We start from the raw sequence: 14,210 nt of genomic DNA, 5'->3' as shown, positions 1-14,210 counted from the left end.
GAGCAGGCCACAAAGGGAATGGAGGGGGTCTGGGACAACCACACCTCAATGGGAAAAAAAACCCAAGGCACATGGGCTCCCCAGGGTGCTATCCAGGCTACCACTGCTCAACTCCAGAGGCTACACTTCACACAGACTGTAAAACGAGCTCCCTGGGTCCAGGTGATGAAGTGGCCCTTGTGCTGGGAAGTGGGTCACTTTCAGTCTGGAGCTCCAGGGTTTCTTCCTCTTCTAGCTTAACAAAGACCAAGTCCTGACACCCACTGCCCTGCTCACTTTTGAAGACATGATGGCCCTGTCTTCAATGCACTTTTATTTGTATAATAGCTTTATTGAAATATAATCCTTATACAATTCACCCATTTAAAGTGTGCAATTCAATGGTTTTCAGTCTATTCACAGAGTTGTACAACTATCACCACAATCTAATTTCAGAATATTTCAGCCTCCCTGAAAGAAACTCTGGATGCACTTACAGTCGCTGCCCATTCTCTCCTCCCCCAACAGCCACTGGTCAACTGTCTCAATGGATTGGCCTATTCTGGATATTCCGTATAAATGGAATCATGCAACGTAGTGCGGTCTTTCTGTGACTGGCTTCTTTCACTTAGCATAGCATTTTCAAAGTTCATCTATGCCGTAGTAGGTACTATGGTATTTCACCACTTTTTACTGCAAGCAATATTCCATGCTAATTTCATTATTTTTTATTGCAAAGCAATATTCCACGTTATGCATATACCACATTTCAGTTATCCATTTTTCGAGGGATGAACATTTGGACTATTTTCACTTTAGGCTATTATGAAGGACGCTGTTATGAATATCTGCACGCTACTTTTTATATAGACATATACATACCTAGGGTACATACCTAGGAGTGGAACTGCTGGGTCATTCAGTAACTCTCTGTTTAACCCTCTGGAGAACTGCCAGACTGTTTTTACAAGCAGTTGCATTATTTTACACTCCCACCAGCTATGCAAGGGAGTTCCAGCTTCTCCATATCCTCACCAACATGTGTTATTATTTGTCTTTTTGTTATTATTATTAGAACCATCCCAGAGGCAAGAAGTGCCTCAATGTACTTTTAATGAGGTGCTAATGACCTCCTAGGGCTTCCCTGGTGGCTCAGACAGTTAAGAATGTGCGTGCAATGTGGCAGACCGCAGGTTCAATCCCTGGGTCTGGAGGATCCCCTGGAGAAGTAAATGACTACCCACTTCAATATTCTTGCCTGGAGAATTCCATGGACAGAGGCTACAATCTCATGGGGTCTCAAAGAGTCAGACACAATTGAGCAACTAACACTTTCACAATGATCTCCTGGTTGTCAACCCAAGCGGGGTTTGAGTCTTTGAGTTGGACTTCTCTGTGTACTTGGCAGAGCTGACTCTCCCTCCAGGAATGTCTCTTCTCCTGGCCTCTGAGATCCATCCCCTACCCCTGTATCTCCAGGCTCTCTCTTCTTTCATCTTCTTCCAAATCTTCCATTACTGGCTTTCCTCTCTCCACTTGCCCCTAAATGCAGGTCTTCTCCAGGCATTCTATACACCCTATGGTGTGGCCATATTCTTTGGTCCCTCTTTAAACATCACTTCCACCCCAGGAGCTCCCAGGAGCTCTCCAGTCAAGAGCTCTCTCCTAAGCTCAAGACCTGCAGTCTGATCACTCCCAACTCTGCCCTTCTCTCCTGGGGGCCCACAAGGACTTACTCACATTCACAGGTTTCAAATAGAGCTTTTTCAGCCCCTTCTGTAAACATGCCCCTGGTCCTGCATGCTCAAGCCCAGCGGATGGTGCACCATCCAGGGCTGCAGACAGACAACCTGGAGGCCTGGACACCAAGGCCTCCCTTCCCTTCACAAGATGGTAAGCTTCCACAGGCAAGTTTTCATCTTCTGTAGCTCCTGACAGAGCACGGAGTGCAGCACAGGGCAGGCACTCAATGATGCTGCTTACTGAATTAAATGATAAGTGGGCTCAGTGATTAAATGATCAGAATGGCCATTAGCAGGAACAGGTGAAGTATGATGCAATATGAGAGTTATTTTAAAACAAAAAAGAGAGAGAGAGAGCATTCTAGAAACCCAGAGGAGGTCTGATGAACTTTGCCTGTTAGAATCAGGCAAAGGTTTCCATAAGAGCTGATATCTGAGTAAGCACTGAAGAAGGGGGCAAAGAAAGAAAAGAATTGTAGTGACGTTTCTGCATGCGTGCACACTAAGTTGCTTCAATCATGACCAATTCTTTGCAACCCTATGGACTGTAGCCCACCAGGCTCCTCTGTCCATGGGATTCTCCAGGCAAGAGAGTAGGTTGCCATGCCCTCCTCTAGGGGATCTTCCTGACTTGTATGTCTCCTGCATTGGCAGGCGGGCTCTTTACCACTAGTGCCACCTGGGAAGCCCAGTGGTGTTTCTAGTCTGGGGTCAAAATGCAAATTGTAAAGCTTTGGAAAGTCCTGTGCAGAGATTGCCCAAACCTGCCTTGGTGGATAAAGAGGTGAATGAGTGACGGGGGTGTGCAGGTGTCTGAAGTGGGGACCAGGTTCAACAGGAAGCCATCTCCCGATCTATGCCAAGCCCTCCCCAAGGTGCGCCTCTGACAGCTGCAGCAGTGGTGAGAACTGACAGTTACCATCGTGTCCGGCTGTCCCCTTGGCCTTCAGAGCCCGTGTGCAGACGGGGGAAGAGCCCCGACCTCCGCTTTATGGGGCTCCGTGACTGGTTCTTCACCGTTGCCACCGCCACAGGAGGCTGCCAATGAAACTGCCAGAGTGAGTGCTGACCCCCCAAACTCAGCCCTCCTTCTCCTCCTCCACCTTTCCCACCTACAAATAGGCCCTGGTCTGGAGGAGATCCCAGCAAGCAGCAAGCCAGCCAGGAAGGTGAGATCTAATAATGGGGGAATGGGAGCTGGAACCCTGAGACTCAAGCCACCTGCAGCCTGTTTTCCTGTGTTCTTAAGCCAAACCTGTTACCCAGCTAACAATCTACCAAAGACCAGAATCCCTGGAGGTCAGGGTCACCCTAAGGAGAGTCCCACATATTTAGAAGGACAGGATGACTCAGACTGAGAACCACAGAGCTGAGAGTCCTGAGAGAGACCTGGACCAGTCTCTGGCCTTCACCAGTGAGGATGCTAAGGAGCCCAGGAATGAGGAGATTTGGCCTAGGTCATATGGCAAACCCCCAACAGACAAGCACACGTGCCTGGGCTCCTGACTCTACCAAGAAATGGGTCCAAGCTGATGTCACAGATTGGACCCAATAATAAGACTGAGAGCAGCAGAGTCGGGTGCACACACAGCTCCAGGCAAGGGGAGCCCAAGACTGTGGCTCTGCTTCAGCCACATGCAAGGGGACCATGGAGAGCTGGGAGACCGTGGAGGGGGAGATGAGAGCCTATGGCCAACATTTAGAGCCCATCAGGCTCCTAACCCAGGTCCCAGCTTCTGCTCTCCACCTTGGGCAAGTGACAAAGCCCTCTGGGCTTCAGTCTCTTCATCCACAGAATAAAGATTAAAACGGCCCTACCCTGCTCATTCACAGACCTTGTGGGAGGAACCAGATAATAATGAAAACATTTGGTAAGTTAAATGAATTATGCGAGGGACTCCCCCAGCAGTCCAGCAGTTAAGACCACTTTTCAATGCAGGAAGCATGGAATTAAGGTTGGGGAACTAAGGTTTCACGTGCCATGGAGTATGGCCAAAAAATAAATAAATAAATTGTGGGACATTATTTATAATACTAATGATTAGTATCGTGGTAGACATGTTCTGCAATGAAAAGAAAAAAGTCTAATCCATGCAAATGCAAAGTCACTTTGCTTTTTTAAAGAATTGACTGGCTCCTTGGCTGGCCAGCTTCTGGTGTGAGCTGACCAGACTAAAACCCACAGACCTGCCAGGTTCCTTCCTTGGGAACTATCTACACAGTGACTAAGAACTCAGACTTTGGATCAGCGAGACCTGCATTCAAATCCCAGCTCTTCAGCTTAGCTGGGTGACTTGTAGCAAGTCACTTAAACCCTCTGGGCCTCCTTTTCCTCCAGGAACTGTCACTGGAATGGATCAGATAATGTTCATGAATGATATAGCTCAGTGCCTAGTGCTCAGCAAAGCCCAAAGCGGGTGGGGGCGGGGTGGGAGACAGCTACTGTTATCATTAATAAGAACAAAGCAAGGACACGCCTCTCACAGTCAGGGGTCCCAAGCCGCGAAGCAAAGAGACTCACTTCAGGCCCATTTTGCAGGGTTGGCTCTGAGGTTGACTCAGTGGTCGAGCAAACTCAGGGAACAGGATGACAAAAGGGCCTCTAGGCCGGGCCAACCCCAGGGATGCAGGCTCCATGTCAGAGGCCTGAGCTCACTCCCCAAACAGCCTCAGTTTCCCTCTGTCATCCCTGCTCTAAGTTGCCTGGCCCCAGCCTCCCCCACTGGGGCCGGGAGGATGCCACCCCCGGGCAGGCAGCTCTCACCGAGAAGGTCGTCTTGGTGACCTCCACGCTGTTATGGGTGATGCCCCCGCTGAGGCTGCCGGGGATGCCCCCGCCATGCTGCTTCTTCTGGCTGCTCACCATGGTCTCCATGGAGTGGCTGCGCACGCGGATGGCCCTCTGCCGGGAGAGCAGATGACAGAGGCCTAAGGGCTGGAGTCTGGTCCCTTTCGATGACCGTGTCCGCTTGATCGGGTCTGCAGACACAGCCCTCAGCATGTACACACATGATCACACACTCACACTCACTACTGTTTGCAATTTTAATATACTCCATGCTCTGGGCATGGGTGGCTGTTTGCAGGCAGAGGTCAGAGAGGACACCAGCCAGAAGAAGTCTAGGGACCAATGTCCCAGCTCCTGGCAAGGTGGACAAAGGCTGTTATCTTCATCTTACAGGTGAGGAAAGAGAGATTTGGACAGCCAAGTAAACCCGGGTGACCCTCGTCTGGCTACCACCTCTCCAAGCTACAGCTTCCTCGTCTGTAAAACAAGAATGATGCACTCCATGCAGGATCACGTGGGGACTAAATATGGTCATGTGCCTGACCCCAATCTGACTTTTTCTTGCACAAATTAAAAGTATTTCTATATTTATGCACCAGCTAGTCCTTCTGCCATCATCCCAAAGTGTGCTGTGTGCAATGTGGAATACATTCACCTTGCTGAACCATAAGGAGCTCTTACTAATCCACGCACTGAGCCTTCCCTCGCACTTGCAGGGGCTTAAGAGATTATGAAGACAAGCCTCCAAACTGACACAGCTGCTGGAAGAAGAGATGCATGCTCAGACTGGGCAGAGGCGTGGGTTCTTGCTGGGGGCATGGAACTGCTCAGGCCCATGTAGGATCACCAAAGCCCAAAGGGCACATGGGCAAACAGTGACGTGTCCAGGAGGGGACAACCAGGATGGCCAGGGGCTTGTCACAGAGCAGGCAGGGAAGAGAAGAGCTCAAATCAAGGCTGCTGAGCCCTCAGCAGGGATGGGCCGAGGAGGTGATGACCACGCCCTTAGGTGGCTCTGCAGACCAAAGTGGTTCTGCAACCAGATTCATGGGCAGTGGTCCTCCAGAGGCAGTGCTCACCTTGACCCAGGGGAGGATTTCCTGACCAGGGAAGGCTCACAGGATCCCACCTACCACGTGGATGCTACTCCCTGGTTCTGGACGCCTTCAAAGATGACTTGAATGTTTAGGAAGGGAAGTTCTCTCCCATCACCTCCCTTTCATCACTCATTCGGTGACTCAATAATACAGCCAGGAGGCAATGCAGCTTAGAGATCACCAGCATGGAGTGCCAGGGTCCTACTGCCAGGACTATATCTGGACTCTCTGCTCCACCACCTATCAGCTGGTGTCCCTGGTAGGTTCCTCGGCTTTTCTGAGACTTACCTGTGAAGTGAGATGGAGGAGATCTACACTGCAGGGCTCTGGTGAGCTTGCACACAGAGGGCCCACGCATCATAAATAGCCCACGTATGCGGCTACTCTAATGTCAGTGATAAGATCTGTTGTGTGACTCCCGTGTGCCCAGCACTGTGCCAGAAATAAGGAGATTTAAGGGAAGGGAGTCAAAAGAGTTGAAGACTCAGCCCCTACCCCCAAGAAGCATACGCGTCAGCTGGGGGAACAGGACACGTTCCTTAAAAGTAGGGTGACGCCAAAGACCCAGGGCCAGTGGGGGGCGCCCTCTGCGTTCAGTAGCTGTTCAGGGCCCCGGGGCCTCAGGTCCACATACAAACGTACATGCACGCACTGCCTTAGTTGCTCACAAATAGGTGCCTTTCCCCTCCACTGCCACGTCGCTTGTTGGTAGCAGAGCCACCATTGTCCAATGTCCCCTCTTCCTCCTTGAGACAAAGGACTAAATCATAACCCCCTCATCCCCCTGCCAGTAGAACATGAGGGAATGCCTTCTGGAGGCTTTGGGGAAAGGTTTCCTCAATGACCCCCAAAAGAAATGTGACATGTCTGCTTCTAAAACCATAGCAGCCACCTGGAGGCCAAGAGGCATCAAGCCTGAGGGACGAAGCTGACGAGCTGAGGATGCCAGAGGGGAAAGGAGAAGAAACCTGGATGACCATGAGCCACCTCAGGCCCTGTTTGAAGTGAGCTAATGGACTTTCCTTATTGTGTGAGCCAGTAGAACCTCAGCTTCAGAAAATTGACGTGGAAGGATGAACATGTAGACACAGCTCCCATCCTCACGGGGTTCATTCCCACACTTGCACACGCATGTGTCAGCTTACACACTCCACGAGCCAACCTCCAGATGGTCTCATGTGGAAGAGCTAACCTCCTTCCCTCCCTTAAAGTATCGAGAGAAGAGCTTGGTCTGCAGCACGGTGGTCCCAAGAAATCAGCAGGAATGGTGCCCCCAACCCACACAGCAGACCCCCTGGGGGTGTCTCCTCAAGGTCAGGCTCTGTTGAGAACCACAGCCTGCCTGCCTTTCCGTCCTGACAAGAGAAGCTGGTTCAGGAAGGAGCACTGTTTGCAAATAAGCATGAAACCTACCAACCTCCCATTCCTCATGCCACCTAGCCTCTCCCGTCTGAGCGAAAGACACCCCTTAAGGGATCTCATCTCTCTCCTCCTCTCTCCCTGTCTAGGCTCTAGAATCACTGAGCAACAGTTTACTGCAACATGGTTAAAACAGCCACCACATTCTGTTCATTTCATCATGCGAAGATCATTAAGTCACGGACCTTATGGAGAACTGAAGGCAGGGAAAGCAGGGTACCATGCTAGGGAGTCCCCAGATAAATATCAACGATCCTTAAATGAATCAAGTGCTCCATCAATCTCAACATCGCTTCATTCCATGGGTGCCCTCAGGTGCCACCAACACTGGCCATCAACAACGCCATGTCAACTAGTCATTTATGTTCTGATGTGTTCCCTGCGGTCTCTTTCCAGAGAACATCTGACATGGGTAATAAGCCCTGTGTGATGGTATCTGGTCTACTGAGCTCCACATACATGATCTTATGGAATCCTGCCATTCCCAGATGCAGAGAGGACAGCACCAATAGAAAAGGTCCCTAGAGGTAAATGATGACCCAGGTCACACTGCAGGTAAGAGATGGAGCCAGGACCCAAACTCAGAACCTGGTCTCTAAACAGAAGGGCTCCAGGATCCCAAAAGTGGTTCAGATTCAACATATAATTCAACTGGTTGATGGACTGAAGGTGATCAGAAACCATGAAGCTTTAGCACCTCCCCTCCACCACCACCACACACACACACAAAATCTCCAACAGTGATGTCAGGGAAGAAACTTCTTGAATGCCCCTGATGCCGCTGTTTGAGTCAACAAGACAAGAAAGATAGATAATGGACTGACAGGGAATTCCAGGGATGTGTAGGGCAGCCATCTGCTGCTCAAAGCAAACAGGAGGGGGTTTGCATCCTGGTTCTTCCCAGTACAGCATGTGAACCTCCCGGAGACAGTCCTCTGGCCCATAAACATGAGGAGGACATGGGTGTGCCGGACACCTGGTGTGATACCTGCATGCTCGGGGTCAGCCCTCCTCCTCCACCCTTAGGGACCAAAGGAGAGCAAGACAATGGCTCCCTCCAAACCCTAAAATAATGCTTGATTCGGACAAAATCACCCAGTGACATGGTCTAAAGTATTCCATCAGTTTCAACCTGCTATAGAGCTGGAAGCACCAGGCTTCTCAAGTTGGGCAGAAGGTAAAGGGTGAAGACAAGAGCGGAGGGCAGTGCTGTAGAAAGAAGAAGGCAAGGGTGCAAAGGCGCATGAAACCTTTGCAGGAGCATCAGCCCTGCAGGGACCGACTGGACCTGTTCCCACTCACCCCAGTACATCCAGTGCACCGTCCCTCTGCTTCCCACGGACAAGCTCATGCTTTCAAGGCTGCCTGTGCCAGCAGCGGACAGCATGACCTTTGGAAAGGTTTTCTGTGCACTGATCTGAAATTTTAACATTTCCAGCCCTTGGAGTCTCTGACTCGTCTATTCCCAATTCACACAACTATCCCTACCTGTACTCACAGTCTGCTCTCCTACCAGCCAACCACCTCCGGTTGCATCGCCATCCCCAGTCACTAGGGTTTCCCAGCCCTCAGTTCACCTGGCTTACCTTCAAATGAGTTCTCCTCTGGGAGAGTCAGAAAAGAGAGAGGGAGTCACTTTCTGGGTACCTGCTCACGTCACTTCATTTCAGCTGGGGAAGGGAGCTGAGTACCAGTTAGCATCATGGAGGAAGCACATCTCCTCCAGGTCAACCACAAACCTATCATGCTTACAGATGGGTTTTGTGGTGTTCCAGTTTAACAAACTCAAGACACAGTGCCCAGACATGAGCACTAATGGGGACATGCCTACTGATACTCTGGCAAGCACCAGAGGTAGGGAAGGGCCTTGGAGAGAAAGGTGCTAATTGCTGGCCTGCTGGGATGGCTCCTAGTCAGGAAGTACTGAGGTCCATAATGGGTCTTCGGTCCCTCTAGCAGCCCAGTGGGATAAGGAAATATCCCTCTGCATCTCCACCTCGACAGACCAGAGCTCCAAGCCACAAGCTACAGGGCTGCCCTGCCTGTAGGGATTTCTACAGGGATTTCTGCAGCTCGGTGCTCCTCTCCTGCCACTAGGGGTCAGAGAAGACCAGTGCATCACCTACCACATACCCTCAGAGGTTGGGAAGTCACCTGACCACTCCCTGGTTGCTGTGGTCCCAGTTCCCCTGACACTGCGTGACCATCCCCTCCATGGTCCTTCATCCCCCTTCTTCATGATGAGGTCAGCGGAGGGTTAGCTAGCTAGCGGGCTAGCTCTGTGTTTCTTGCTTGGGGTATTAATTCCCTGATAGCTCAATTGGTAGGGGTATTAGTTCCCTGATAGTTCAGTTGGTAAAGAATCTGCCTGCAATGCAGGAGACCCTAGTTTGATTCCTGGGTCAGGAAGATCCAGTAGGGAAGGGAAAGGCTACCCACTCCAGTATTCTGGCCTAGAGAATTCAGTCCACGGGGCTGCAAAGAGTCAGACACGACTGGGCGACTTTCACTTTCTTTCACATAGCATGTGGATACATCAAGTATCATCACTCTTTTCCTTTTATTGTGTGCATGCTTTGTCACTCAGTCATCTCCGACTCTTTGCACCCCTTTGGACTGTAGCCCGCCAGGACGAATAAAAACTTCATCAATAGGTGGCAGTGGTTCAGAATGGCATTCGAGAACAATAGTCGAGAGGTCACTGTTTTTCAGTAATGTACACTCCTTTTAAAGAAGTCTTCTTGCAAGCCTCCAAAAATATGTTCACAGACCTCCAACAACAGTGGTCCCTGGACTGTATCTGTAATATACCTACCTAGTCCATAGAAATATCTTTTAATGGTGAGTTTCAAGGTAAAAGTTTAGCCTCTATAATTAGAAATATGCACGTACAGATAGATGGATACTTATGCGTATATGCGTGCTAAGTCACTTCAGTCGTGTCTGACTCTTTGCGACCCCATGGAATGTAGCCCACCCGGTTCCTCTGTCCATGGGATTCTCCAGACAAGGCTAGTGGAGTGGGTTGCCATGCCCTCCTCCAGGGGATCTTCCCGACCCAGGGACTGAACCCACGTCTCTTATGTCTCTTGCATTGGCAGGCGGGTTCTTTACTACCAGCGCCACCTGCGAAGCAGGTGAGATAGATACTCATCTAAAGCAAAAGTGCAAAATTTCAAAGGGTTTGTAAACAGGCAGATTCCTCAGAATATCTCTAAGCATCTCAGTTTGAAAAGCATGCCTTGATGCTCACAAACGAATGGTTCTGTTTCTCACGAGAGAAAAGCTTAAATGAGAGCCAAGGGGATTGAAGTAACAGGTGAAGAGCTATTCTAAGTAGTGTGCCGGGCAGCACAGCCCAGGGCAGTGATGGGTCTGCCCTGGAGGTGGAAGAAGAACAATCACAGAGGCCAGGGGAGAGAGGACTGACATGGCTTTCAGTCCTGGGAATTCTCAGTTCTGTTTCCACGTGCCTATGAGATGAGAAATTTGACAGGAGAGAGATGAAACACGCAACTTTTCTTCCTGAGGTCATTTCCTGCACCGTTCCTATGAAAGATTCCACGGAGGTCTGAGTGAGGAGTTCCAAGGGAATGCCAGTGATTCTGACACCCAACGCCACTCAAGTGGCCCCTAAAGAAATACCAAAACTAGAGACGGTTTCCTGAGCTGGGTCAGACCCAAGGCAAGGTCACAGGCACGGCCCAAACATCAGAACCCTCCCATCTACTGGGCTTCATGCCACTACACCTGGCCTGCCCCCAGCTTGGGAGGCATGCAGGCAACGATGGAAGGGACAGGGAGAAAGAACTTGAGTTCCCAGCAAGGTTTGCAAAAAAGAAGCTGATCATAACTGGCAGAGCTCTGAAGGCTTACTCGGTGTGACTGACCATGTGACTGACCATGACGGTGACCGTGACATGACTGTCCCCTTACCCGACAGTGCTACCTCAAAGACAGACAGGGAAGCAGAAAGCAGAAGCGAGTCTATCTTCAGCCTACAGTTGGAAGGATTTAGGGTTGAAAAGATGGATTCCCTGGATTACAGGATCAAAGATGAGCAATGATAAAGTCTTGAAGCATCTCTCTTGGAAAAGCCCTTTAATTGGACCCCCTGGAGTCAAAGATACTACTGCTTCCCCAGCTGGAGGCAAGAGCCTGAACAAATGGCCTCAGGCCACTCTCCCTTAGACCCACAACCTGTCTGTAGCTGCTGGGGCCATTTTATCCACTGTCCACAGCCTACACGCTTTTTCAGGTTATAGAAACATTTGAAATCTAAAAAACTAATTATTAACTCCTCGATACAGAAAAAAACCTGCAAAACCGAAAGCAACAAAGGTTTCATTACATGTCTGCAATATACAACATGATGTTAGCTAGCCAACTGCAGCTCGAGTCTTACATGAATTACATTGACTGTAGGACTCAGGAACAGCTTGATGTGCTTGCTGTGATGGGGGGTGGGGGGAGCCTACAAAGGTTTTCCCAATTACCTGGTATGGTCACCCCTCTCTTGGCTGGGCTAGCCAACCTGGCTTCCTCCTTCCTCCCCTTTCATCTCGTCTCTTATCCCTCATCCCCCTTTCTTCTTGATCTCCCAATTTCTATTTCACCCTGCCTGGCTCTGACCATCAGGACTGAAACAGATGCCCCAGGAATCTCCCGCCAGCCTCAGCAAGCAGCTTGGCTCCTACCCCCACCCCTGTGAGGAATCTCAGCAGCTGGCCCCAACTAGATCAGCAGAGCCCTGCCCTGCTCTCTGCAGTCCAGCCTGGCAGCCAGGGATGGACCCCAGGCTTGTCCAGGCCAGGCTAGCATGGGTGGAGTCCTAACAGAGTCGGGAACCAGGAGGCAGTGTCATGTAGCTGTTAAGAACAAGAGCCTTTGGAATTTGGCAGACCCAGATTTAACTCCCGTGTCTGCTGGGTGACTTGGGACAAACTGCTTTGTCTCTTTGAGTCTTAGCTTCCTCACATGTAAAATCACACCCATCATTATTAAAACTGAGTGTGAATTATCAAACCAAGATTATCATGCCCATAATAACAGCCTTCCTCACAGGGCACAGAAGGCAGTCGGGAGGCTTTTGATGGGATCATGTGCATTAAGCTTTCACTTTCCATGAAAACAGTAATACCAGCCAACACTTCCACTGAGCACTTCTTGTATTCCAGGCCACATGCACTTTTCCAGGCATCATTTCAATGAGTTTTCCCACTGACTCCACGACAGAGGTCCTATTGATCATCCTTGTATTGTCGGTAAGGAATCCGCAGCTCAGAGACTTTAAAGACCATGCCCAGGATCACATAGGGCTGGGATTCTAATATGGGCAGGTCCAACCCAACCTCACACATACTGCCACCAAAATGGCAGCTTTATAAATCATTCTGCAATGGGCAATCCAGCAGAACACAGACCTAAAAACCAGAAAACCTGGGTTTGAAACAAGGCTCCACCTCTCCTGTAGGGGTAACATTTCGAGCAGCCCTTTGGTCTCACTCAGTCTATCCCCTGGTATGTGAGTGAAAAATATTGATTTGGTCAAAAAATTCGTTCGGGTTTTCCCATAAGATGTTATGGAAAAATCCAAATGACCTTTTTGATCAATCCGATAATAAGACCCAAGTTCTGCCAACTGCACAAGCTGACAGCCAAGCTCAAATTGGAGGATGGGTGTAAACACTGGGTAGACCAACCAGCACTTGGCAAGCATGTGATGATTAACCTTTTATCCCAAGTGTCTGTCAAAGCCCGACTTGAACACTTCCAGAGACAGGAGGTTCACTACTTATTTTAGTAGCACTCTCCGGTTAGAAAAGTCTCCACTTTGCAAAGTCCACAAGGACTTGCCTGTAACTCCATCCCACCGGCCCTGGCCAGGTTCTCCACTGCCCTGCCAGTTGGGAACAACCCTTGCAGTCTCCCACACTGGCTGCCAGAGACCCCTAGGGCTTGTGTCCTTGCCTCTGCTATCATCCTGCCCTGGCGTCCCCGACCACAGAAAGAGGCAGATGAAAGCAGTAATGTTCTTATTTTGCACAGGCTCCTCTCCTGCTGCTAACGCTTCCCCTGTCTCTGCCTACCAGACCAGGCCAGGAGGAGATGATACAGATCAAAGAAAGGAGGTAGAAGATGGCCAGAGACACTGTTGGTGTTCTGACTACTCACATTCCCTGATGCCCCTGCCCTCTGCAAACACCTGTGATGCCCCTGCTGCCCGCCCCCCTCTGGCTGGCACTTGGGCTCTGGGGTCAGGATCACGAGGACTTTGCCCTGCTGTCTTCCGGGGGTCCACCCCCACACACATCGCTGCCCTAGCAATAGCCAGCCACTCTTGTGTCTGTACCTTAAAAGACTCCAGGAATCCCCCATGGCCCCCATTCTCAAACTTGTCCTCTTCGGGGCCCAGTCCCAGCATGGCCTGAGTGTGGGCATGGAGTTCATCATGAAGGTTGTCCAGGAGGGCGGCCCTTGTCCGGTCCTGGAAGGGAAAAGGGGCGTTGTGAAGCTGGCACTGGTGGCAGAGGCGTGCCCTCTCCCTGGGGGGATCCAGACACCTGGCCCAAGGGCTGCTATTCTGATCAATTGCATCCGGGCGACGGTGTGGACCTACCTCCTGTCTGGGCTCCACACTCACAAATGCTGCAGCTAACTCAGGCCTTCTGCCCTCTACCCTCTGCCCCTTTGCCCTGGACCATCCTGCCCTCCCACGGCTCTGCCCTGATGACTCCCCGCCCAGATCTCTGCCCCAGGCGCCACCTCCACGTACCCAACTACCCAGAGCTCTTCTCCATCCAAATGTTTATCCAGGGCCATGTATATAGCCTTCATTGTCAGGGGCAGGGCGGGGGGCGGCAGAGGAGGGAGGGCATTCACACAGACCAGAAGAGACTCTTCCAGCAACCTAGCCTTTGTGAGCACCTCCAAATAGCAGGTCTAGATAGAACCCATCTCCAGTGGTGCCCATGTTAGCAAAGAGCCCAAGCCAAAGGCTCAAGAGCCACCTCACAAACCCACTTCCCCATACCCTTATAAACATCATGTCTTTCTGATTCTAACCATGTCCTAGGCCCAGTATAAGCAGCTGTCACTATGTCTTTTGGACTCCCATAATAGCTTCTAACTGGCCACCCTTCCTGCCCTCTTCCCTTTCAATCTCCCCTCTCTCCCACACCCTCC

At 50.6% G+C, this 14,210-nt stretch overlaps 1 protein-coding gene across 8 annotated transcripts in view; it reads right to left on the bottom strand.

The window, feature by feature from the left end:
* The window catches only part of RAP1GAP2 (RAP1 GTPase activating protein 2), a 218,431-nt gene that overhangs the window by 10,657 nt on the left and 193,564 nt on the right, over positions 1–14,210 (bottom strand). For all 8 annotated transcript variants that reach the window (XR_011561953.1, XM_070772829.1, XM_070772834.1 and 5 more), the window contains 3 exons: positions 13,378–13,512; positions 4,486–4,623; positions 2,641–2,759 (listed from right to left, as the gene is read on the bottom strand). Coding sequence is in view for 7 of the 8 variants with exons in the window: in XM_070772829.1 (XP_070628930.1) it covers positions 2,641–2,759; positions 4,486–4,623; positions 13,378–13,512 (392 nt within the window). In the remaining variant the exon portion in view is untranslated. The remainder of the gene's footprint in view (positions 1–2,640; positions 2,760–4,485; positions 4,624–13,377; positions 13,513–14,210) is intronic.

This window comes from Bos indicus, chromosome 19 (assembly GCF_029378745.1).
Source record: "Bos indicus isolate NIAB-ARS_2022 breed Sahiwal x Tharparkar chromosome 19, NIAB-ARS_B.indTharparkar_mat_pri_1.0, whole genome shotgun sequence".
NCBI classification, from domain to species: Eukaryota; Metazoa; Chordata; class Mammalia; order Artiodactyla; family Bovidae; genus Bos; species Bos indicus.
This window is presented reverse-complemented; position numbering and strand designations above follow the sequence as displayed.